This window comes from Bos grunniens, chromosome 11 (assembly GCF_055505025.1).
Source record: "Bos grunniens cultivar Pamir isolate PY7600 chromosome 11, Bosgru_T2T1.0, whole genome shotgun sequence".
Classification (NCBI taxonomy): domain Eukaryota; kingdom Metazoa; phylum Chordata; class Mammalia; order Artiodactyla; family Bovidae; genus Bos; species Bos grunniens.
Window position 1 is genome coordinate 6,632,226 of NC_141175.1, and position 23,052 is coordinate 6,655,277.

The window sequence follows — 23,052 nt, forward strand, 5'->3', positions numbered from 1 at the left end:
TTTGAGCACACACCGCGGGTCCTGCCGACCTCTTCCCCGGGCTGGCGTTTCCACTGCCCCTGCTGCGGAGCGGCGCGGCTCGCTGCCCAGGTCTCTGGGAGAGAGGCTCTGCTGGACTGTCTTCACTGGGCTCTGGTGGACAGGATTTGTGTCCTCTGACAGGCCTGCTGGCTTAATAAGTATCATTAGCAAGGGGCAGCTACTCACTTCCCCGACGTCCACTTTCCGAGCCACCAGCTGGCGTCAAATGGAGAACAGATATTGAGGACACGTCAACACCCCTCAGGAGGTCCCCGTGGGAGAAGTCACGCTGTGGCCCTGGCCTGCAGCTCCATCCCCTCGCAGGCCGGCACACCCTGCTCGTCTTCATCCACCGAGAAATAAGACGCCTGGTGTGCTGAACTAAAGTGAGCGGACGGCACTTTGGGGACTGATGACAGTGCCCGAAAGTGAATTCAAATGCAAAGAGGAAAAAAAAAAAAAATCCCGTGGGGAGGGCTGAATGCTGTCAGGCCAGAGAGGCATCCCGGATGTGACCTCCCCCTTCCATTCCAGGGATGGGCGGCACTGCTGACGGTGGTCTTCCTTTTCCATGCCAGATGGCCGTGGCCTGCGTGGGAGCACGGCCCATTCTCAGTGCTGCCGATGAGCCAGGCCGCTGGCGAGCAGGGCTCGAGGCTGCAGAGGGGCCCGACGTGAGGGCTGGCTGGTGACACGGCTGGTGCGGGGTTCTGCCACACTCCTGTTCTCTCCTGTCATTTGAGACCCGACACGGCGTGGCCCCCGGCCACTTCGGGAAAGCCTGGCTCCCTCCCGGCCCACGCGTGCGCCGGGACTCTGAGGATGACAGGGAAGAATTACGGACCACAGCAATTCGCCCAAGGTCTGGTGTTGTAAACATTTATTTAAAAAATACTACGGAGGGGAGACGTGGATTCAAAAAAACACAGAGTCATATACAGAAACAAAATGTACTGGACCAAAAAAAAAAAAAAAAAGACACCATAGGCATTCCAGAAGGGAGGACAGTGGAAAACTATTTACAGGTCATTTATAAAAGGGCGAGTCTATAAAAGAGTGTAATATCAAAGTATAAATGCAAAATATAGTGGCACATCGTGTGAACGGGAAGAGACAAGTACCTCAGAAACGGGCAGTGGAGGGGACCTGGTGGGTTTCGTTCCGCTTCGTCTGCAAGGCCACTGGCGGTGTTGGGGCACCCTCCCCCCTCGGCCTGCACAGCACAGCAGCCCGGGGGGAGCAAAGAGGTGAGGCGCTGTGAAAACAGCATAAAACGACCCAGAGGAAACCATCTCTATCAGAGAAATAAAAGACAAACTCAGGTGATTAGTGTACAAACGGGGCCAGAGTGAGGTCATGGGCACAGGGTGGCCTGGGGAGCGGGTGGGAGGCGGTCTCCTCCTGGTTTCTCCACCGGTTCTCCTGAGCAAGGCCCAGGCAGGTGCCAGCCCACTCTTCAGTAGCTGCTCCAGGTCAAGGGCACACGGGCTCCTACCCCCGAGCCTAGTCCTGGGCAGCCCGAGGAGATGATGCTGAGGACTGCTCTCTCAGACACTTCCTGGGGTTTCCTTTGTCTGATTCTCTTCTTCCCTGATGACTCCCACTGGAACATTAGGTTAAGCGTGCTCATGGTAATTAAATAAGCTATGTGCCCATCGGGGCATGGCCCACGCTGGGCGGGGCTTTGGTGCCCCAGTCCTTTCCCTCCTGCATGCTCGCTGGGCGCCCGATGGCGGGTCCTTCTCTCTGGAGAGGCAGCTGTGCTGAGGGCAGTTTGGAAATGCTTCAAGAACTCTGGAAAGCTGAAGACTGGCTTGTCACCAGGGAAAGAGCTCTGCAAGAATCTACTTTGCCTTAGAGGAGCACAATGGAATGGAAAGAGAGCAAGTGGAAGTAAAGACCAAGCACCTTATCAGGGACCCCGGGAATTCGGAAGGAAGGTAACTGTGCTCACTGCCGACCTGCCAGGCCCTGCTCTGGGCCATCCTGGGCCTGGCTGCGCCCCCAAGCTCACCACCTCCTCCTGCCTCTGGAGCCCCCGTGTGCTCCCCCGTGACCCTGCTACCCTCCAGACTCAAGCTTTCTATCCAGGATTAGCAGTGCACGTCACAGGAGAGCAGGTGACAGGGCCCTGAGGACCTGGAGAGGACGACGAGGAAACTCTCCCCATCGCGGACTCCTTGGCTTCCCCCCCAGACTGGGACCCAGAAGCTGGCTGATGGTGGCGCCCTGGCCTGTCTCAGCCCCTAGTCAAGAGCCGTCCTTCACATGGGGGGATGGTGCAAGGAGGGGGGCGTGGGGTGACCCCCGGGCCCCACTTCCCGGGACGTGGCTCTGGACACAGGTCCTCAGCAGGCGGCCCGAGCGAGGGGAGTGTACACTCGCTGCCTGGGGTGAGTGGAGGTGACAGTCCCCAAGCTCTGCTGACTTTGCTCCCGTTCAGAGTGCTCCTTCCTTGGGACAAAGGGGGCGAAGGCAGAGCCAGTGGAAGTCCTCCAGGGAGGAAGATGGAAAGGAAATGCTCATCGACCTTCCCGCCTGGCCCCGAGGGCTCAGTTTTGAAGCCCCACGTGCACGGAGGAGGCTGGGATGCCCACGGCGGTCCACAGAGCGGGAACTCCACAGACAGAACTTGGATGAGGCTCCGGGGCCAGGCGGAGGGGGGAGGCGAGCGCAGGAGGACGGCGGGTAGGACAAAGTCGTGGTGCTGCATTCCACGGCAGCAGCCGCTCTGCCCGGTGCAGAGCTATAGGCCAAGGTCCCCACGTGCGGGTCCTGCCGGCCGCCTGCCCGCTGCCCCAGGCACACACAGGGAGCCCTCGTGCGCCGCCGGCTCCTGCTACCTCTGCACGATGTCGCTGATCTCCTTCACGGAGCTGAGGAGTTTGCTGAAGTCCTGAGTGGCCGCTGGGCCACCACCTGCTGTTGCTGGGCAGATCTGCAGCTCCCGGAGGTTGTTCTCCAGTTTGTTGATGGCCTCGCGGAAGGCGAATTTGTTCCTCATTTGCTGGATGGAGTCCACGTAGCTCACGCAGAATGTGTAGAGGTTTTTGCCGGCTTCGAGCACGGCGCTGTGGCTGGCCATCTGCTCTGAGTTCTTGGAGATGGCCAGGCACAGGGCCTCCGTGCCATCCAGCACCATGCCCTTGGTGATGGCGCCACTGGCGATCCGTTCAGGAGGCTGCCGGGTTTTCCGAAGAGACACGCGGGTCGATATGAGTGGAATGAAGGCGGTGGAGGACGGCTGGTCCCCTGCCAGGGCAGAGGGTGCTGACGGCAAGGTGGCGGGGGTGGGGGCGGGGCTGGTCGGGGTTCCCGCCGGCTTGGTGGATGCCGGCGGCTTTGGCATGGATGGGAGCACGGGCTTCTTGGCGCCCTCTCCCAGCTGGCCAGACTTGGCGGTGTCGCTGTTTACGGCATCTGCAGCCAGAGCTGCAGGTTTCACCTTTGCCCCGGCGCCTGCCTCCCCGGCCGCTTCCTGGCTCGGGCTCTGCGAGGACTTCCCGGCTTTGCCCGCGGAGGTGGGTGGCGGGGGTGGCGGGGCGGGTTTGAGCTTGGACAGCTTCCCCCTGTCTCTCCCTGGGGACTCAGAGGTGGGCTTGTGCCTCCTCCCCCGGGGCTCCTCTGCAGCAGTGGCGGCAGCCTTGCTGGGCCCTCCAGAGGCTCCTAGCCCGGCCCGGCTGGTGGCGGGTGCCGGCTCAGCGGGCATCCCCGCGGCACTGGGCCTGCCGGCCTCCTCCTTGTGGGGAGGGCTGGAGGGAGGTGCGGCCGCACCCTGCCTCCGAATTGGTTTTGGCGTCAGGCTGGGTGGGCTGGAGCCTGGGCTGGCCTCAGCCGCATCCTTGAAGACCTCGTCGGCGGCCTCCTCGGTTTTCTTCACCAGCCGGGGCGGCGGGGTAACCGTGCCTCTGGTCATCTGGTCAGACCTGTTCTCGCTCGCCCGCTTTCGAGGCAGGGCCGGCTTCTCGCTTTTGTGGCCTCCAAAGGTGGACGAGTCGAACTGCCTGCCGGTGGACTGCAGGTCCCGAGGCAGGGTGACTGACCGCCACTCTGTGTCCTTGGCGCCGTGGGGCACGCAGGAGGCCGAGCAGGACCTCAGGAAGCGCTTGCTGGCGCCGCTGCCGCTCTCCTCTTCATCGGCAGCCAGCCGGCTGCTGGTCAGAGTGCTGGACTTTTTCCACAGGTGGGGCGACCGGAAGCCCGCGCCCCCAGACTCCCGGAAGGCTCCGTTGGGGACCCCAGCCCCGCCGCTGGGCTTTGGGGACTTGGCCGACTCCACTGCATCCGGGGGTGCCGGTGCCAGCGCCCCGTTGCTGATTTCCCGGCCTTCCTCCTCGCTGGCTGCTTTCCGCTCGGGCGGGCCATCCATCTCCCGGAAGGAGCTGCTGCGTTTGGGAGGGGTTGGGGCGGTTTTCTTCTTCTTCTTGATCAAGGCGCTGAACAGGTTGGTCTTCTTGTCTTTGGGAAGCAGGCGCTCATCCTCATTGAGGCTGCCATCCGGAGGACCCCGTTCTTTTCGAGGGAGCAGTGGAGATACAGCGGGTTCGTGGTCCACAGGATCTGAAACACACAGGGAAGAGCTGAACGAGTCCAGGCCAGAAGCAACGAGCCCGGCGTCACCTGGGCCGGCCGGCCTGTGCTCACAGAGCGGCTCTGCATCTGGGCTCTGCCAGGCTTGCGTGTGTGGTTGGGCTGCTCGCCCCTGGCGAGCGACTTCTCTCTGCTCACCCTCAGCTTTCTCATCGATAAAACAGAGCACAACAGAGCTACCCAGAGTGCTGCCGTGAGAATGGAATGGATGTGGGGCATTTATCACAGCTCTTGGCATGAAATCCTCAGTAGCTATTGTCACTGTATGTTGGTGTTGTTATTATTGGGCAGAGCTAAAGTCTCTCTCCTTGAAGACAACAGAAAAGCTGGGGCACCCAAGCCCACCGCCCCACCCCTGTTAAAGCAGCAGAGGCCCCTGCACACCACCATCTGGAGGGTACAAGGCAGACGAGGCCAAGCACAGGGTCAGGAGCTGGGCCTCTCTGACCAGGCGGCTGCTCGCGGCTCCCGCGAGGCCGGGCAGGAGGGAGGGGGGCCGCGTGCCACGGAGTGCAGTGACAACGGGCTATTATGCTCGGGGAACTATAAGGGTGACCTTTTAAAACTTTTAAATGGGCATTCTTTAAATATGAATAACAGTGCCTAAGAAATCTTTCTGGCGTTGCCAAGCTCCCCGCGAGTGAGTGACAGAGCTCTCCCTCCGAGGGCGGCAGCGGCGCGGTGGCTGTCACCACCTGGGACGCTGAGGGACGGGGCATCTGTCAGAACAGCAGGCGGCACACAGGACTCCCGGATCCGGGGAAGTCGAGGCCCTCCACAAACCTCAGCCCCGTCGGACGAAGGTGAAGACAGTGAATTTCTAATGAATTATGCACAGCTCTGTTTCACGGGCTGAACAGCTAATTGACACTCTTGGCGCGCCATGAGATTACATATCAGAATGCCCCTCAGATGAATACTGATGGGGGGTAAATGAACATGATGGCTTATCACTGGCCTTTTAATAAGCCGCAAGTTCTCAGAGTGGCCCCTCTTCCCCACCGCTGTCCCACTTCCTGACGTCGGGACGACTACCAGAAGGATGAGGGGCCAGGTTCTACATAGTCTACATGCTGTCGAAGCAGGGTAAGCACAACGGTCCAGGGAGTGTGCAGAAAGCGCAGCATCATTTATCTCTTACATAAATCTTTTAAGTGTATATTTTTGCTATATTTCATAGTAAATATATTTGTGCAGCAGTACATATACAATACCTATATATAGGAGCTACACATTCAACTTTTAAAATATGGGTACATAATTAAAGAATAGCAAGGACAGATAAGAAATCCGAAAACTTCCAAATGTTCAAGCTGTATTTAGAAAAGGCAGAGGAATCAGAGATCAAATTGCCAACATCTGCTGGATCATAGAAAAAGCAAGAAAATTCCAGAAAAACATCTACTGCTGCTTCATTGACTATGCTAAAGCCTTTGACTGTGTGAATCACAACAAACTGTGGAAAATTCTAAGTGATCAATGTGAAGAAATAGAGGAAAACAATAGAATGGGAAAGACTAGAGATCTCTTCAGGAAAATTAGAGATACCAAGGGAACATTTCATGCAAAGATGGGCTTAATAAAGGACAGAAATAGTATGGACCTAAAAGAAGTAGAAGATATTAAGAAGAGGTGGCAAGAATACACAGAAGAACTGTACAAAAAAGATCTTAACCCAGATGACCATGATGGTGTGATCACTCACCTAGAACCAGACATTCTGGAATGAGAAGTCAAGCCTTAGGAAGCATCTCTACAAACAAAGCTAGTGGAATGATGGAATTTCAGTTGAGCTATTTCAAATCCTGAAAGATGTTGTGTGAAAGTGGTGTACTCAATGTGTCAGCAAATTTGGAAAATTCAGCAGTGGCCACAGGAATGGAAAAGGTCAGTTTTCACTCCAATCCAAAAGAAAGGCAATGTCAAAGAACGTTCAAACTACTGCACAATTGCACTCATCTCACACGCTAGCAAAGTACTGCTCAAAATTCTCCAAGCTAGGCTTCAACAGCACATGAACAGAAAACTTCCAGATGTTCAAGCTGGATTTAGAAAAGGCAGAGGAAACAGAGATCAAATTGCCAACATCTGCTGGATCATAGAAAAAGCAAGAAAATTCCAGAAAAACATCTACTGCTGCTTCATTGACTATGCTAAAGCCTTTGTGTGAATCACAACAAACTATGGAACAGCTGGGATATACCAGACCACCTTACTTGCCTCCTGAGAAACCTGTATGCAGGTCAAGAAGCAACAGTTAGAACCAGACGATGCAACAACAAACTAGGTCCAAATTGGGAAGGGAGTATGTTAAGGCTGTATATTGCCACCCTGCTTATTTAACTTATATGCAGAGTACATCATGCAAAATGCTGGGCTGGATAAAGCACAAGCTGGAATCAAGATTGCCGGGAGAAATATCAGTAACCTCAGATACAGCACCTTTATGGCAGAAAGCGAAGAGGAGCTAAAAAGCCTCTTGATGAAAGTGAAAAAGGAGACTGAAAAAGCTTGCTTAAAACTCAACATCCAAAAAATGAAGATCATGGCATTGGGTCCCATCACTTCATGGCAAATAGATGGGGAAACAATGAGAGACTTTATTTTCTTAGGCTCCAAAATCACTGAAGATGGTGACTGCAGCCATGAAATTAAAAGATGCTTGCTCCTTGGAAGAAAAGCTATGACAAACCTAAACAGTGTATTAAATAGCACAGATATCACTTTGCCAATAAAGGTCCATATAGTCGAAGCTATGGTTTTTCCAGTCATCATATATGGATTTGAGAGTTGGATCATAAAGAAGGCTGAATGTTGAAAAATTGATGCTTCTGAATTGTGGTGTTGGAGAAGACTCTTGAGAGTCCCTTGAATAAGCAAGGAGATCAAACCAGTCCATCCTAAAGGAAATCAAGCCTGAATATTCATTGGAAGGACTGATGCTGAAGCTGAAGCTCCAATACTTTGGCCACCTGATACCAAGAACCGATTCATTAGAAAAGACTCTGATGCTGGGCAAGATTGAAGGCAGGAGGAGAAGGGGACGACAGAGGACGACATGGTTGGATGGCATCACTGATTCAATGGACATGAGTCTGACCAAGTTCTAGGAAATGGTGAAGGACAGGGAAGCCTGGCGTGCTGCAGTCCACAGGGCTGCAAAGAGTCGGACACGACTGAGTCACTGAACAACATGATGAAAAAAATTGGAATCATGGGGTCTTGTAGATTCTGGCTTTGTCCTGTCCCTTCCCATTCACCCAGAGTGTGTGGCCCATCACACCAATCCCCTAGAAGCAGCTAAAAACCCAGACACCTGGCCCACTGCAGACATCTCCACTCAGTTGGTCTGCTCTGGAATCCAGACTTCTGTATTTTTTTTTTTCGGTTGCGGCAACTGCAAAACCAGAGCAGCCTCGCTCAGAGCAGAGCCTGGCACACAGGAAGCATTGGATCCATGTTTGCTCCTGTTAACCCCTCCTGCAGTGCTCCCACCGCCCTCACTCATCAAGGGGACAGCACCAGAGTCTCTTCTCAGGGACCACGAGAGGACCCCAGCTCTGCCACGGGGGTCTCATGGCTCCGTCAGCACCAGTGAGCTTTTCGTATCAGTGCTTTCACAACGAGCTGCTCTTTGTTTGGTTCAGTGTTTATTATTGCTTTATCTGTCCACAATGCAGAACGACCACAAACTGTGAATGATACATGAAATGGTGGGTTTGTTCCTGGTAGGTTTTATGAATGTCTCTGCCTATCTGACTAGACTGACTGCCAAAGCAATGGCTCCTACCTGATGGGGGCAGGGGTGTGGTGGGTAGAGAGTGCAGAGAAAAGGAGAACTTTCCTCTCTTTGCAGCTGGCCCACTCATGAGGGAAGTGCCTGCCTTTCAGTTTAGAGTCGACTCCCTGGAGCCCCCAAGGCGGGTGGGGGGTGGGCACATACCAGTCTCTCCTGGGCCCTTGGAGTGGGGTGTCTCGGGCATGTCGGGGCTGTCTTTGTGCTCAGCAGCTCTCCTGGAGGTTCTCGTCTTGGTGGGCAGTTCTGGGGCCTGCAGCAGGGTACCTGCAACCCCTCGCATGCCTTTCTTCCCCAACTCCTTTTCCACTTCTAAGAAACACCAAAAAAATTAAGAACAAAAGCAGCAGTCATCAGCAGCGGTGTCACTGTGGTATGTTGGCTTTTTCTTTTTAAGGCAACAGTGGAAAACTATATACGGTTACAGAAAAGGGACACACACTCTGAAGAAACACTACTTGAGCGATTTTCAGAACCCTGGCTTCAAGAGACGGAAAGCTACCCTCAGCACCCCTGCTCCGCTTTCTGGTCTCTGGCGAGATGCTGGTCTACGTGCTCTAGCAGGAAGCGGACTGAAGGCCTGGGCTGGGCCCCACACGGCTGTCCCTCCCAGGTCGACCTCGCTCCCCACCACGGGCACCCCAGGACGGGCACTTTACCGTCTGATATGCTGGATTCCTGGAACATCGTTTCAAAGGCTTGGTGGATCTCAGCGAAGGAGGGCCGGTCGGAGGGATTCCACTGCCAACCTGCAGATGAGACCCAAGTCAGACGGCCCACGAGGCCTCGCTAACATGGGGGGATGAGACATTCTCAGTGGAAAGTCTGGAAATTAACATTCCAATCCTGCTTAAGCATCTTTTGCTATGACAAGTTAAAGTGACGAATGTCACTGTGTCCTATTACAGACATTGAGAATTTGAGAAAATTTTACATACTGGCAGGAATATGGAGTCTAAAATCCCAGAGACAGGCTGACAGCAACAACTACATTTACAAATAGGATTTTACCAGCCTGCCTCCAGCAAACGTAGAAAGTTACTAAACCCAGTAGCTCACTTCCTACCTTACCCTTACTTCATGGTTATCAAAGCCCAAATTCCTCATCAGAAAAGACGTACTAATTAAAACAAGGTTAAAATGGGGATTAAGGGATGACTAAATCCTGTTAGTGAAGACACAGAGTCCCTCTCGGAAACTTCTGTTGAGAGTATCAATTCATATAGCCTTTTTGAGAAAAAGATGATAAAACCTATCAAAATTTAAAATGCACTTAGCTCCCTGAACCAACAGTTCAACTTCTAGAAGTACTAGAGTACTTATACATATACATATATATGTACATATACATATATGTATATGTATGAGGGTGCTGGTTCTGCCTTGTTTAAAATGACAAAAAAACCCAAAAAACCAACAACAAATGTGTAAAACAACCAAATGCTCATCAAAAGAGGACTGGATGAATGAATAAATCATGCGATAGATGCCAGAGAGCTACATAAAGATATGAGACAGGAAAGTGGGGGAAAGAGAGTGCACCTGCTCTGAATCACAGACATGGAAAGACAGGCCTGTTCCACTGCTAAGTACAAAAAAAAGGTGAGGTGATAAATTTTTATACATTTTATATATGCACACGTTACATACTTATACACACACAACCTGTAACACACACATAACATACATATACACACGCCTATAACATACATACACCGCACGTATAACACACACACACACATACACACGTGTGTATGTATATGTATGTGTGTACGTAAATTGCTGAATAATATATATGGGCTTCCCTGGTGGCTTAGCAGTAGAGAATCCTCCTGCCCATGTAGGAGATGCAAACTGGATCCCTAGGTTGGAAAGATCCTGGAGAAGGAAGTGGCAACCCACTCCGGTATTCTTTCCCGGGCAATCCCATGGGCAGAGGAGCCTGGCGGACTACAGTTCACAGGGTTGTAAAACTTGGGGTTCTTATTAATAAATGCAAACTTCTTGTATAGTAGGCAAATATTCTGAGTGACTTTTATCCACACAGGTTTGGTAGCCATCAGTCTCATTTTGCATGAAAAACAAACAAAAAACCCTCACATGTAAAATACTATGCATGAATAAAGGCACAGAGAAACATGCGAAAAGTTAAGCAAAAAAAAAAAGCACCAAACTGTACAGTAGTTGCTTCTGAAGAATGGGAAGGAAGAGAGGAAATGGAGCACTTTTAAGCCCTGACTTGACACACACGCCCCGCACCGGGTTGCCTACAGAGCCCATATCGGAACCGGCGGGGAAGGCTCACATGCTCGCATGAGTTCGTAGACCTTCTCTGGGCAGCCTTCCGGGCGCTCCATGCGGTAGTCTTTCTCCAACAGCTCATACACCTGGGACAGGTCAATTCCTGGGTAAGGTGACATGCCATAGGTAGCAATTTCCCAAAGCAACACTCCAAATGCTAAAAGAAAGAAGAAAGATCAAGACTGTTCAAGGTGCGTTTAAGATTTGACTGCACCACATTCAAAACTGGCTAACTGTGCAGCAGACTTCAGAAGTTACGCCCTCAGAAGCAGCCCAGACACTCTGACATTTTATAAGGCTCTTAATTACCAACAACCCTGGACAGAACAGGACAGAATGAGGCTTTCTGGTCACTCAAGCCCACGGACTAGCACATGCTGTAGGAGAGGAGGGGCCTGGGGTGACCAACCCCTCCAGGGTCTTTAAGGGAGCATGGCCATCTTGTTGGGAGATGTGGTGGAAGGTGCCTAGGACTGGAATTGAAGAGGCCATTTTTAGTCGTGGCTCTGTGACCAACTAGCCACGTGCCTCCAACAGGCACCTCTCTCTTCTGGGTACATGAAGTGATCTCTAAGATCCCTTCCAACTCCAAAAATTCCATTAAAATCTAACGAAATCACTGAAATTCCAGGTCCCACTAAGGAACCTAATTCCTTGGAGAAGTGAGTGCTACAAGTCAGGGGCAGAGAATGAACCTGGAGTATTTCACCCATTTTAGATAGCACAGATGCTATAGAAGACTATAGGGTTTTGTCAGAAAGAACCAGGAATAATTTGAAGTCCCCACAGGCCAAAGTTGAGACGATCTGAATATCAATTTTAAAAAACTCCTGCAGTGGATTAATCTATAATATACTCAAATATAATTAAATCCAAGAGCTTGTAATAATACTACAAAAGAAAAACAAAACCTAATTGGTCACCACTGGAGGGTATTAAGAACTCAATCTGTTATCATGGCAACTGGTAAATAATGGCAAGGAAGTTTATATTTATCTTGTCTTTCCTGTATGAACTGTTTACCCTACTGTAATCAGACGATAGGAGAGAGGAAGTTTCTTCTTAGAAGTATGGAGCTCATAAATGAGTAAGGAATAAGAGAACCTGGGAACTGTCACTTGGCAAGCCCCTCATCAATCAGTGGCTCTAGACAGAGAGGGAAAATCAAGAATTACGGGGCTACTGATCAAAGGTACCTTCCTTCCTATGAAGTACTCTTACAAAAACAAAACAAGTCAAACCTGAATGTGATCAAGGTGCCTAGGTCCAACTACCCATTTTCTGGGAATAGTGAAGACTGAGGAACATGAGAAACAGTGAGCAGAATCCAGAATGTGGGAGACTTTAAAGGACAAATGGCAGGATCTCTTCCACAAATAACCAGCGAGACACACAGAGAGATGAGAAAGGAGTTTACAGATGAGAGGAGACCTAAAGGATGTCATCAACTAATTGCACTGGGAAATTTGTATTTTCACCCCAATTCAAACAGATAAAAAAAAAAGGGGGTGACTTTTATGATTAACTGGAAATTTGAACATTGATATTTGCTAATATTTAGAAACCGGTTCTTTGATGGCTCAGCAGGTGAAGAATCTGTAATACAGGAGGCACGGGAGACACGGGTTCGATCCTTGGGTCAGGAAGATCCCCTGGAGAAGGAAATGGCAACCCACTCCAGCATTCTGGCCTGAAACATCCCATGCACAGAGGAACCTGGTGGGCTATAGTCCAAGGGGTCGCAAAGAGTCGGACACAACTGAGCGACTAAGCACGCAAAATCCAGAAACTAAACTCAACTTGCGGTTCTACAAATACAAAAGCCGTCTTTTAAGAGACATATGAAATATTCATGGACAAAACATTATGCTGTCTGGAATCTGCTTTGAAATAACAAGGGTTGGGGCTGGGCGGGGGTATAGGGTGAGAGGGTACCACAAGGTGAAGACAGCAAAGCTGGGGGTGGCAAGTGCCTGGAGTCATCAGGCAACTCTGCCTCCTTGACTGCCTGCTGACAATCTGCATAACAAAAAGTAAAAATAAAATACTGTCACACAAGGCTTCGGAGAGGAACATTCTACTTGAATCTCAAACCAGACTCTGCAGCATTCTCTCCGCAGAGGCAGACCCTGGGTGCCTGCAGGGTGGGCTGGCTGCCCTGCACATCCAGGCAATCTAAGAGTGAAGAAGACATAAAGTTGTTAAGTGGGGGAAAGAGTTCATCTGAATTATTTTTGAAGAGGAAAAAAAACCTCATTTTTACCTTATTTAGGAGAGAAAACAGGGGAGAAGAGATTTTTGAAATTGAAAAAGAAGTAAAAGAAACAAAAAGAGAAGGAAGCAATGAGAAAGAAATGAAAGAGCAAGGGAAAAGGAACTCAAAAGGCAAGGAGAGAAAGCAAAATGGGGACACAGCCCCTCCCCAAGACGAGGGCGAGGACAAAACCAGAGCGGTGGCCCTTACCCCAGATGTCCGACTTGATGGAGAACTTGTTGTAGGCCAGGCTCTCGGGCGCCGTCCACTTGATGGGGAACTTGGCCCCGGCGTGGGCTGTGTAGGTGTCCCCTGTCATCAGCCTGCTCAGGCCAAAATCAGCCACCTTCACCAAGTGGTTTTCCCCTACCAGGCAGTTTCGGGCAGCAAGATCTCTGGGAAAGGAAACAGTTTATCTGTGAGTTCCTGGCTGACTGCCAGCTTTACAAATCTTCCACCACTGCTTACCAAGGGGCAACACCCACAATGGGAAAATGGAGATCCTAAATAAATACATCTGCTTGTAAATAGTAACGACCAAGCTCTACCTGCAGCGGGTGGCGGGGGAACAGGCTCCCTGGCCCCACGACCTGGAGTGAGTGAATCACCCCAGGACTCGGTTCTCTCACCCATAAGATGATGATAACGGTGCTTGCTTCTTAGGGTGGTTGTGAGTGGTAGTGAACTCACAGTAAAGCACCGATGATGCCTGGGGACAGTGTCCTTAAGAGTCTGTTCAGCTACTCCTGCCCTGTGCCAGGCACCGGGAGCGGATATCCAGGCCAGGCCTTGATCTCGAGAAACGTACATCAGCGTGAGTCTCTGCTTGTCCTATTTAGACTCAACAGGATAAAATAGAGCCCATGACATTCTTTATCCAAATTGTATTTCCCACTTTCCTATTTCTTCCTGATGTGTATCCAAATGTATCCTATGGATTCTCTCCTGTATAATCAGCTTCCTTTAGCCTCCTGATTCTCCCACGGATGCAGGAGCCTAATCTCTGGTTCACGGACATTAAGCATGAAATCGCAAGGTAACCTGGAAAGCGGGATGAAGAGAGGCCCCCGCTGAAGGCGATGGCTGGGAGAGATAGCCTGATCACCAGCAATGAGAGGGAAAGGAAATTCAGGAGGGTGGTGCCTAATAGGATTTCGGTAAAGCATTTTAAGTTTGCGTGAATGAAGAGAGAATGAACCGAGCCGTGCAAGGCAAACCAGAAGTCAAGAAATTTCAATTTGCAGCCTCAGAGGGTTCACTTTCCTGAGTGACAGGAGCCTCTGAAGCAGACTCTCATGGACCAGAGAAAAATCTGTTGTACAAGGCACCGCCAGCAGTTCACACACGCTCCTCTTACTTCTCACTATGAAGTTCCGTGTACAGGTTTCATACTTGACTTAATTGGGAAGGAAAGGTCACCACGGTGGCTGGAGAACATCTTGTATAGAAGACTCTGGCAAAGCCCATCAGGCCCTGTCCTGCACAGGCCGTCACTCTGCTAGGAAGCCATTTCCACCAGCAAAGAATGTGGAGACCAAGATAATTGTGGCATGTTTGAAGGTCAGAACACTCCAGGCTTTGAAGCAGCCAAGATGCTTAATTTAGAACTACGCATACACAATCCTGACAATGGTGGAAACATCCCTGAACCAGATGACAGCAAGTTAAGTGGAGAATGAAATGATAATTACCAGAAGGGAGGGGAAAACACATACACACACAACACGGGAACAAAAGCCATGTAGGGCCGTTTCTGAGAGCTTGTGGGGGAGAAACGCCCCAGCGGCTGCTGGCAAGAGGTCACGACACTACTGATGAACCCCAGCCCTGGAGGAGCAACAGGTGCCCTATGTCACAAGGAGCCCTGCCAACGAAAAGAGGTGCCTTCTGACAAACTTCACCCAGTATTCCTCTTAGTCCAAAATGATTCTGCAGTGACATACTTCTCAGCCTGGGGATAACTACTCTGTGGGTCCAAGGGCCAGGCCGGGCTGAGTGCAGTCCTGGACGCACACCCGAAGCTGGCAACGTCAGGAACATGGTGTTCGCCTTTGCTCCAAGGTCCAAGGAGCTGCCGACGCTAAAAAATTCAGAGGCCGAGCCACAAGACCTTGTAGGTTGGGATTTTTTTTTGTAAAAGTATGCCCGGTCCCGTGGTTGCCCCGCGACTCCGCTGGTGCGGGGAGGGCAGCCTCGCGCGGCTCCTACCTGTGGATGAAGTTTTTCTTCTCCAGGTACTCCATGGCGGACGAGATCTGCGTGGCCATGTACAGCAGCACCACGGCGTTCACCTCCTGCCGGTTACAGTCCCTCAGGTAGTCCAGCAGGTTCCCATAGGTCATGAACTCAGTGATTATGTAGAATGGGGGCTCCCGGGTGCAGACCCCTGCCAACGAGACAAGGCTTCAGCGTGCCGCTCCGCTCCCAACGGAGTACACACCAGAAAAGATGAGCCCTGAAGAACGAGGCTTCTGAGACGGATTCTCTCTCTGCCCCTACATCCCGGGCCCACGTCCTGCGATGACTCCATGCACTCGTGGGTTCAGATTATGTTCCCTCGGGAGGGACGTGCCCCACCCCCTCCCTTTTTTCTTCCTCTCAAGCCCATGGGCTTCAAGGAAACAAGCTGCCACTGAGTTCAAGAGCAGAGGCTGAGCCACATCAAACACACTAAGTCATCACCCCAATGGATACATGGATATTTCTATGTACAGAATCGCTTCAGGAAGGAACTTCTGAAATTCTTAGGTTTCAAGATATTGATTTGAGACTTGTGCTTGACCACTTTTGAGTATCAGCTTAAAAGTTGTAACATTCTCTCTCACGCGTGTGGGCACATGGACACACACACACACACACACACACCCCCATTCCACACAGGTCTCTTTGCACCAAGGGCTGATACAGGTGGGGAACAGATGTACAGACCAGAAACCTTAAGGCAGTGAGCCATTCACCTCTGCTTCAACAGCGCCTGTATCGCTCGGAGAGTTTAATTCAGAGCTCAGCGCTCCTCACACTCACCGAGTAACTGTACTAAGTTGGGGTGCTTGATCTCTTTCATTACTGCAGCCTCTTTCAAGAACTCCTCCACCTCCATGGTATCCTCCTGCAGGAAAGAAGGAAGTGATGAAATTATCTCAGCAAGGAAAGTGTTCAAGTGGGGAAGTACGACTTGAACGGTTAACACAAGCTGGAGCTTCGACAGGTAATCATCCTGGTCCACCGGTTTCAACCACGACATCCTTCTTGACAGGTTCCAAGGCACAAAGTTCCAAGGTTCCAAGGCATCAGCCCGATGGCACAAAGAATTTTCTACTATGGCGCAGAGCTTTTGAATTCTCACCCTGAGCACAACAGCGAAGCTGGCTGGGTATGCTGGTGACTTGCTCTGGTGGCTCCATGCACACTACTTGTTTCCATCACCTAGTGAAGTTTACGGGGAGGGAGGGAGATGTGTGAAGGCAACCACCACAATCATGGTACCACTCCCCTAAGGAACGGCTGGTTTCCAAGGACTCCCAAAACGTTTAACATTAAAAAAAAAAAAAAATCACTTGAAGAATCCAAAAGGTACTTGATTCAAGAGAAGAGACCTTGATGACACAAAAAGATGTATAGCACTACCAAAGAACAGGGCCTCAAGATGTGGCAGCAAGAGAGGACGCTGAGTTTCTTAAGAACGTGGTCTTGTGCGGCCCTTAATGAAGCAATCGCCACTACCTGTCAGGTCAATTTACTCAGACCCTAAAACAAGCCTCACTGGCAGCTCCCCTAGCAATGGGTTCATAAATGTGATCACCAGCCCACACCATGTTTCAGCGAGCTCACAGCATTTAAATGCCAAGGGGAGACAAAGATATTAGCACACGCCCAGAGCAAATGTGACAATATTGCTACATTTCCTCACCTATCAGGGCGGAGTGCTGTGGTGCTGGGTCCTGGGGTTGGCCCTGTTATCAAGATCGTGGGGGTGGGCTTATGTCGGGGAGACTTCTTTTCTGACCACCGAAGGAAGAAGCCAGTGGATGAGATGTGACGTAGTCTGTTGCTATAAAGGCCAATGAGGGAAGTGAGACCGTCCCCTCCCAGGTTTCAACATGGAGTCTGAGTCTGTCTGAAGAGCAAGACTGCAGGGGAGACGGGGAGAGCACGTCTTGAAAACTAGATTCCCCAAGAAGAAAGCTTTATCAACTACTGTAAAAGTGGAGCTTTCTTTACACTGTACCTGCGGCCCCTCTGGGAAACAAAGAGCTAAAGTGTCCTCCTCACCGTAGCTGCCGGTTCCCACCCTGGCACCTGGGGATGACCTCCCGAGGACAGGTCACCCTCTACTGGGCGCTGTCCTGCTCTGCTCAACATGTTTACCAGTGAAGCAGGACCAGTGAGGATGTGCGTCAGCCCCTGAATCACTCAGCTCAGGGCCTGGTGGGGCTGAAACGTAGACGCAGTTTACTGCCCTATCGAAATGGTGAGGGCTTCCCTGGTAGCTCAGGGGTAAAGAATCCACCTAGCAGCAGCTCAGCATCAGAAAAACAAACAACCCAATCAAAAAACCGGCAGAAGACCTAAACAAACATTTCTCTAAAGAAGACATACAGATGATTAATAAAACGAAAAGATGCTCAACATCGCTTATTACTGGAGAAATGCAAATCAAAATACAATGTATGAGGTGATGGCCATCATCAAGAAATCTACAGACAAATGCTGGGGAGGGTCTGGGGAAAAGGGAACCTCCTTGCACTGCTGGTGGGAATGTAAATTAATAACAGCCACAATGGAGAACGGTATGGAGATTCCTTAAAAAACTAGCAGCAAAACTACCGTATGACCCAGCAATCCCACTACTGGGCACATACCCTGCGAAAACTATTTTAAAAGACACATGTGCCCCAACGTTCACTGCAGCACTATTTACAACAGCCAGGACCTGGAAGCAACCTAGATGTCCATGACAGATGAACGGACAAAGAAGTTGTGGCGCATACATACAAGGGAGTAATACACACCCATAAAAAGGAACAAATTTGAGTCAGTTCTAGTGAGGTGGATGAAACTAGAGCCTGTTACATAGAGTGAAGTAAATCAGAAATAGAAAAACTAATATCATATATTAAGTCTTACATATGGAATCCAGAAAAATGGTACTGAGGCACCTATTTGTAGGGCAGTGTTAGAGACACGCAGACAACAGACTTGTGGACACAGTGGGCAAGGAGAGGATGGGACAAACCGAGATAGAAGCACACACAGCACCATATGTAAAACGGTCGGTGGGAATTTGCTGTATGAAGCAGGGAGCTCAACTGGTGCTCTGTGATAACCGAGGGGTGGCATGCGGTGGGAGGTGGGAGGCAGGTTCAAAAGCGAGGAAACACATGTATGCTTATGGCAGATTCACGTCGCTGTATGGCAGAAACCAATACAACATTGTAAAGCAATTATCCTCCAATTAAAATTAGATAAATTAAAAAAAAGAAAAGAATCTACCAAACAATGCGAGAGGCCAGAGTTCCGTCCCTGATCTGGGAAGATTCCACATGCCCTGCAGAGCAACTAAGCCCATGAGCCACAACTAATTCCTAGTTTTTAAAGAAATCTCCATACCGTTCTCCATAGTGGCTGTATCAATTTACATTCCTACCAACAGAGCAGGAAGGTTCTCTTTGCTCCACACTCTCTCCAGTGTTTACTGTTTGCAGATTTTTTTAAGCATCTACTGAGCCCACGAGCTGCGACTAATGAATCCTGCGTGCTCTAGAGTCTGTCCTCTGCAAAAAGAGGAGCCACTGCAATGAGAAGCCCATGGACCGAAATTCTAGAGTGGCGGCCCCACTCATCGCAGCTAAGGAAAAGCCATGCAGCAACAAAGACCCAGCGAAGCCAAAAATAAAGAAAGAAAATTGCTTAAAAAAAAAGGTGAGCCATTCTAAGGTCAGTTAAACATCCTGGGTGGACTCTGTGTCAAGCTGCATGGGTGGGAAAAGAATACACCCCTGCTGCCACCTTCCTGGCTGTTTAATTCTTCAAGTCCTCTATGTTCCTGAGCATGCTGAACAGACCACGCTGTCTCTGGTGTGGTGGGTTCTGATCTACCAGGGTGAAAATGAAAGTGGCTCAGTCACATCCCACTCTTTGAGATCCCATGGACTACATGGTCCATGGAATTCTGCAGGTCAGGATACTGGAGTGGGTAGCCTATCCCTTCTCTAGGGGATCTTCCCAACCCAGGGATCAAACCCAGGTCTCCCACACTGCAGGACCACGCTGTCTCTGGGGCGGTGGGCTCTGATCTACCAGGGTGACACACTACTATGGATGGCTGGAGGGCAAGTGCCTGCCGGAACCACAGGTTCAACGCCACTCAAAGGAAGGACCCGGGCCTGTAAGACTCTTGCTCAGCCAACAGTATGTTCAATAAGCAGCCCTCGAATGAAGGCTCATGGGCGTAAAGGCCCCCATAACGAACCACGCAGAGTGAGATCATTTCCGAAGTAACACTGCTCTTGTAGTACTGACTCTTCTACAAGAACCACGTTCCAGGTCTTGAGGGGTGTGGACGTGCAAAGGAACACTGCGGCTTTCAAAGGCATCCTTCTCCTCTCTCTCCGTTCATTCACTCACTCACTCATACACACGCACACACGGCATGTGGACAGTATAAATAACTCCTTGTTTTTTGTCTTTCAGGACAATCTTGTGTGAACTTGTCTCCCCCTGCTGGAAGCAGGCCTGGTTCAATAGCATCCTACACTGGTAGCTGTGTTCAACTGGAAATAGCCCTGATGCTATCCTGCTATAGTCCTTTCATTTTAAAAATCTCCATCACCTTTTTGAAGAGGATTCTTCCATTTACATAGTAAAATAAAAGGAATTCTGAATGATTAGGGCGAAGGCCACACTCTGAGTAAAGGCTGTGAATTTCAGTCCTGTCTGTCAAGGAGGGAGATGGGTCCCCTGGCCTCTCTTCACGAGGCCTGACTGGATGCGGATGAAAGCTGTGGCTGGCCCAGTGGTTAAGAGGATGCTCGTGAGTTATCCCTACCGAGCTCTGCTGCTGCGTCACCACGGTCAGTCACCTACATGACAGGAAACAGTATCGCTGGACTTGCTCTCTCGCCTACCGCATGGAAAGAAGAGCATTACCTGGCTCGTACACAGAGAGCGCCGAGGGCAGCACTCGGAACACGGTCATCACCACTCCGGGGGATTCACTGTCACTATTATTAAGACAGCTGATCTCTATTCCTGAGAAGCAGGCTAAACATATTGCTGTATGGAAGACTTTACTTAACACTGGTTTTGGGGTCTTTTTCACATTCTCTCAGACTCAACATGTCACAGGTAGCTTCATCCTTTTTGCTCACTGGCCTCATCCCCAAGAGCAGGAATTCTATGGCACAGGAGAGTACACCATTTTTAAGTCCAGCCCAGCTCTCAGTCCTCTCCAGACCTCCCTCTTGGCTGAGCTGGGCTCGTGTCTAAGGTAGATCAGCTTCCACATTTCGTGTTTACCCAACGTCAGAGAAGGGCAGTTACAAGCACACTGAAGTGCCATCCCGCACCACTGGCTCAACCAGGATCAACACACGGGAGAGACAGGGGAGGTTCTGAGCTAGAGTGAGGAAGGCAGCTGGTTCACAAATCAGGTGGGGAGCTTAAAGCTCAAGTGAAAAGTCCATAACAGACGATCTCGGAGAGGAACCCCAGACTCTGGTCCCCAGTAGGGTAGCCGTGTTGAGCTCCATGGCCAGAGGGAACCCATGCGACAGGGCAGCAGCCCCTCTCCCCAGCACATGGCTCCTCACGAAGCCAGAGCGACCGTGGAGACTGGACGGGGTTCCTGGTGTCCTGGGGCCTTCCCTTCTCTGCTCGTGATTGGAGCTCTCCAGTAAGACCAGCTTCCTGGGGGTGGGCGGGGCAGTAATGAATGTAAAACCCAAACCGAACACATACTGTGTTGGTGCAGGTGGGGAAAACGGGCACTTCCTCCACACGGGTGCTGGAGTGCACACTGGTACGAGCACTTGGATCCAGCAGTTTCTGCTCTGAGGAACTGACCTACCAGCTCAGTCTCCCACATGTGCAAACACGGAGAGTCCCTGTACTGCGTGTAACAGCAAAGTAGTGGAGAGGAGACACACATCTACGGAAGGCTGGTAAGATACTAAAATACCAACCAAAAACAAGGCCACCTTCCAAGTACTGTCAAGGAGGAACTTCCAAGATACAGTAACAGAAGGTTCAGAGCAGTGTCTATAGCAGGCTACCACGTGGTTAAGAAAGGTAACACAGGTGTGGACTATTTCCGGAAGGACGTTAAACTCAAGGGTGGAGGAAACTATGTATATATATCACCTACTGGAAAAACAGGTCAACAAATGAGTACAGGCTAAGCTTCAACTTTTTTCAACAGTGCGATTTTCTGCTATTTTAACAGTAAATTTGTCAGCTAGCTTATGAGTCAATATTAACACAATTAGATCAATGGCAGACTTTTCCAAATTATATTACTTACACAGCTGTTTTATACAAAGATGACTGATGTACAAACTTTTACTAGACAGCTCAAGACTGAAGACTGTCAAAATTCAAACTAAACGTTCCCCATCAGGAGGCCTTTGCTGTAGTTCCAGTTTCCCACCACAGGGGTCAACCTGCTGCTACTGCTGCTGCTGCCAAGTCAATTCGGTCATGTCCGACTCTGTGTGATCCCATAGACGGCAGCCCATCAGGCCCCACCGTCCCTGGGATTCTCCAGGCAAGAACACTGGAGTGGGTTGCCATTTCCTCCTCCAATGCATGATAGTGAAAGTGAAAGTGAAAGTGAAGTCGCTCAGTCGTGTCTGACTCTTAGCGACCCCATGGACTGCAGCCACCAGGCTCCTCTGTCCATGGGATTTTTCAGGCAAGAGGGGTCAACCTAGGGTCCCCTTTTTCTCTCTTCTGGTCTTCCTTTTGCCCTGAAGCAAAGAGACCAGTGTTGCCTGGAGGAGCAGTACAGAGTGGTGGTTAAGAGCAGGGCCTTGCTCCCCCCGCTGGTTAAGGAGGGTCTGGTTCTGTCTGCAGAGGGCCCCGCGATACCAAACAGGAAGGACAAAGAGGGCCTCAGTGAGAACTGGCTAAATGGACAAAAGCTTGGGCTAGAACATGAGGACTTCCCAAGGCGTCTTCAAGAGAAAGGCAGATCACAGCCTGTGGGGGAAGGGAACGGGGCGGGGGGGACTGGGAAAAGGTGACTTTCAAGGTGCGCAACTGTAGTTTGTGTGTATTCTTCATGGTATACGAGGAATCGGATGCTGTGTAACAATTTTTAGAAAGACTTGGGCTTTGCAGCAGGATGTCTGGGTTCACGCCCTGCCTCCGTCACTGCCAGCCATGCAACTGACGCCAGGCCAGTTAGTGAACCTCCCCCTGCTTCAGGTCTCTCAACTCTGAAACGGAAGGGGTAATCAGCAGCCTTCTCTTCAGGTTGGAAGGATTAAATGAGATGCTCAATGCAGAGCATGAAGCACTCAGACTCTGCCAGGCACGTTGGGAGCATCAGTAAACGACAGCTACCACTGCCACTTAGAGCCCACACAAACTCTCCACGTCTGTAGTGGGGATGAACGCCCCAAATGCTGACAGCAGGCTGATCTGAGAAGCGGGAAACATACTGCGCACACGCTTTCTGAGCAGGGTGTGCTGGAAGGAGGGATCGTTTATTTAGCCATTGCTCAGTACCTTATTACTGGGTTAATCCACCTCTAGAAAATGACACACTCCCCCTTCCCTAATTAGCTGCCACTGGGAATGACTGACTAGTCACAGAAATCTATGCAACTATATTCTGTAATTTCTTTTTCATGAACTATGGGATCATAAGTTAATAAGGCTCTTAGGGAAAATCATTAAAAGTATAAAAAGCTTAATAACACATCATTAGAGAAGTACGTTCTGGAAGGCACCCACTTCCAGTTAATTGTGATATACGGGTAGAATAAAAAACCCCCCGAGCTCCAGGGAGCCTCTCCTCTAGAAGCATCTTCTTCAGTCACTCAGAAAACAACGGCTCGGCACAGCTAGTGGGCTACGGTTTTCCCAA

At 50.5% G+C, this 23,052-nt stretch overlaps 1 protein-coding gene across 2 annotated transcripts in view; it reads right to left on the reverse strand.

Moving 5' to 3' along the window:
* Window positions 1-884: 884 nt before the first annotated feature.
* Window positions 885-23,052, reverse strand: part of ABL1 (ABL proto-oncogene 1, non-receptor tyrosine kinase) — a 142,252-nt gene continuing 120,084 nt past the window's right edge. For both annotated transcript variants that reach the window (XM_086323453.1, XM_086323454.1), the window contains exons 5-11: window positions 15,987-16,071; window positions 15,171-15,348; window positions 13,173-13,357; window positions 10,713-10,865; window positions 9,067-9,156; window positions 8,555-8,719; window positions 885-4,581 (exon numbers count right to left, since the gene is read on the reverse strand). In XM_086323453.1, the coding sequence (XP_086179579.1) occupies window positions 2,861-4,581; window positions 8,555-8,719; window positions 9,067-9,156; window positions 10,713-10,865; window positions 13,173-13,357; window positions 15,171-15,348; window positions 15,987-16,071 (2,577 nt within the window). In that variant the 3' untranslated portion in view covers window positions 885-2,860. The remainder of the gene's footprint in view (window positions 4,582-8,554; window positions 8,720-9,066; window positions 9,157-10,712; window positions 10,866-13,172; window positions 13,358-15,170; window positions 15,349-15,986; window positions 16,072-23,052) is intronic.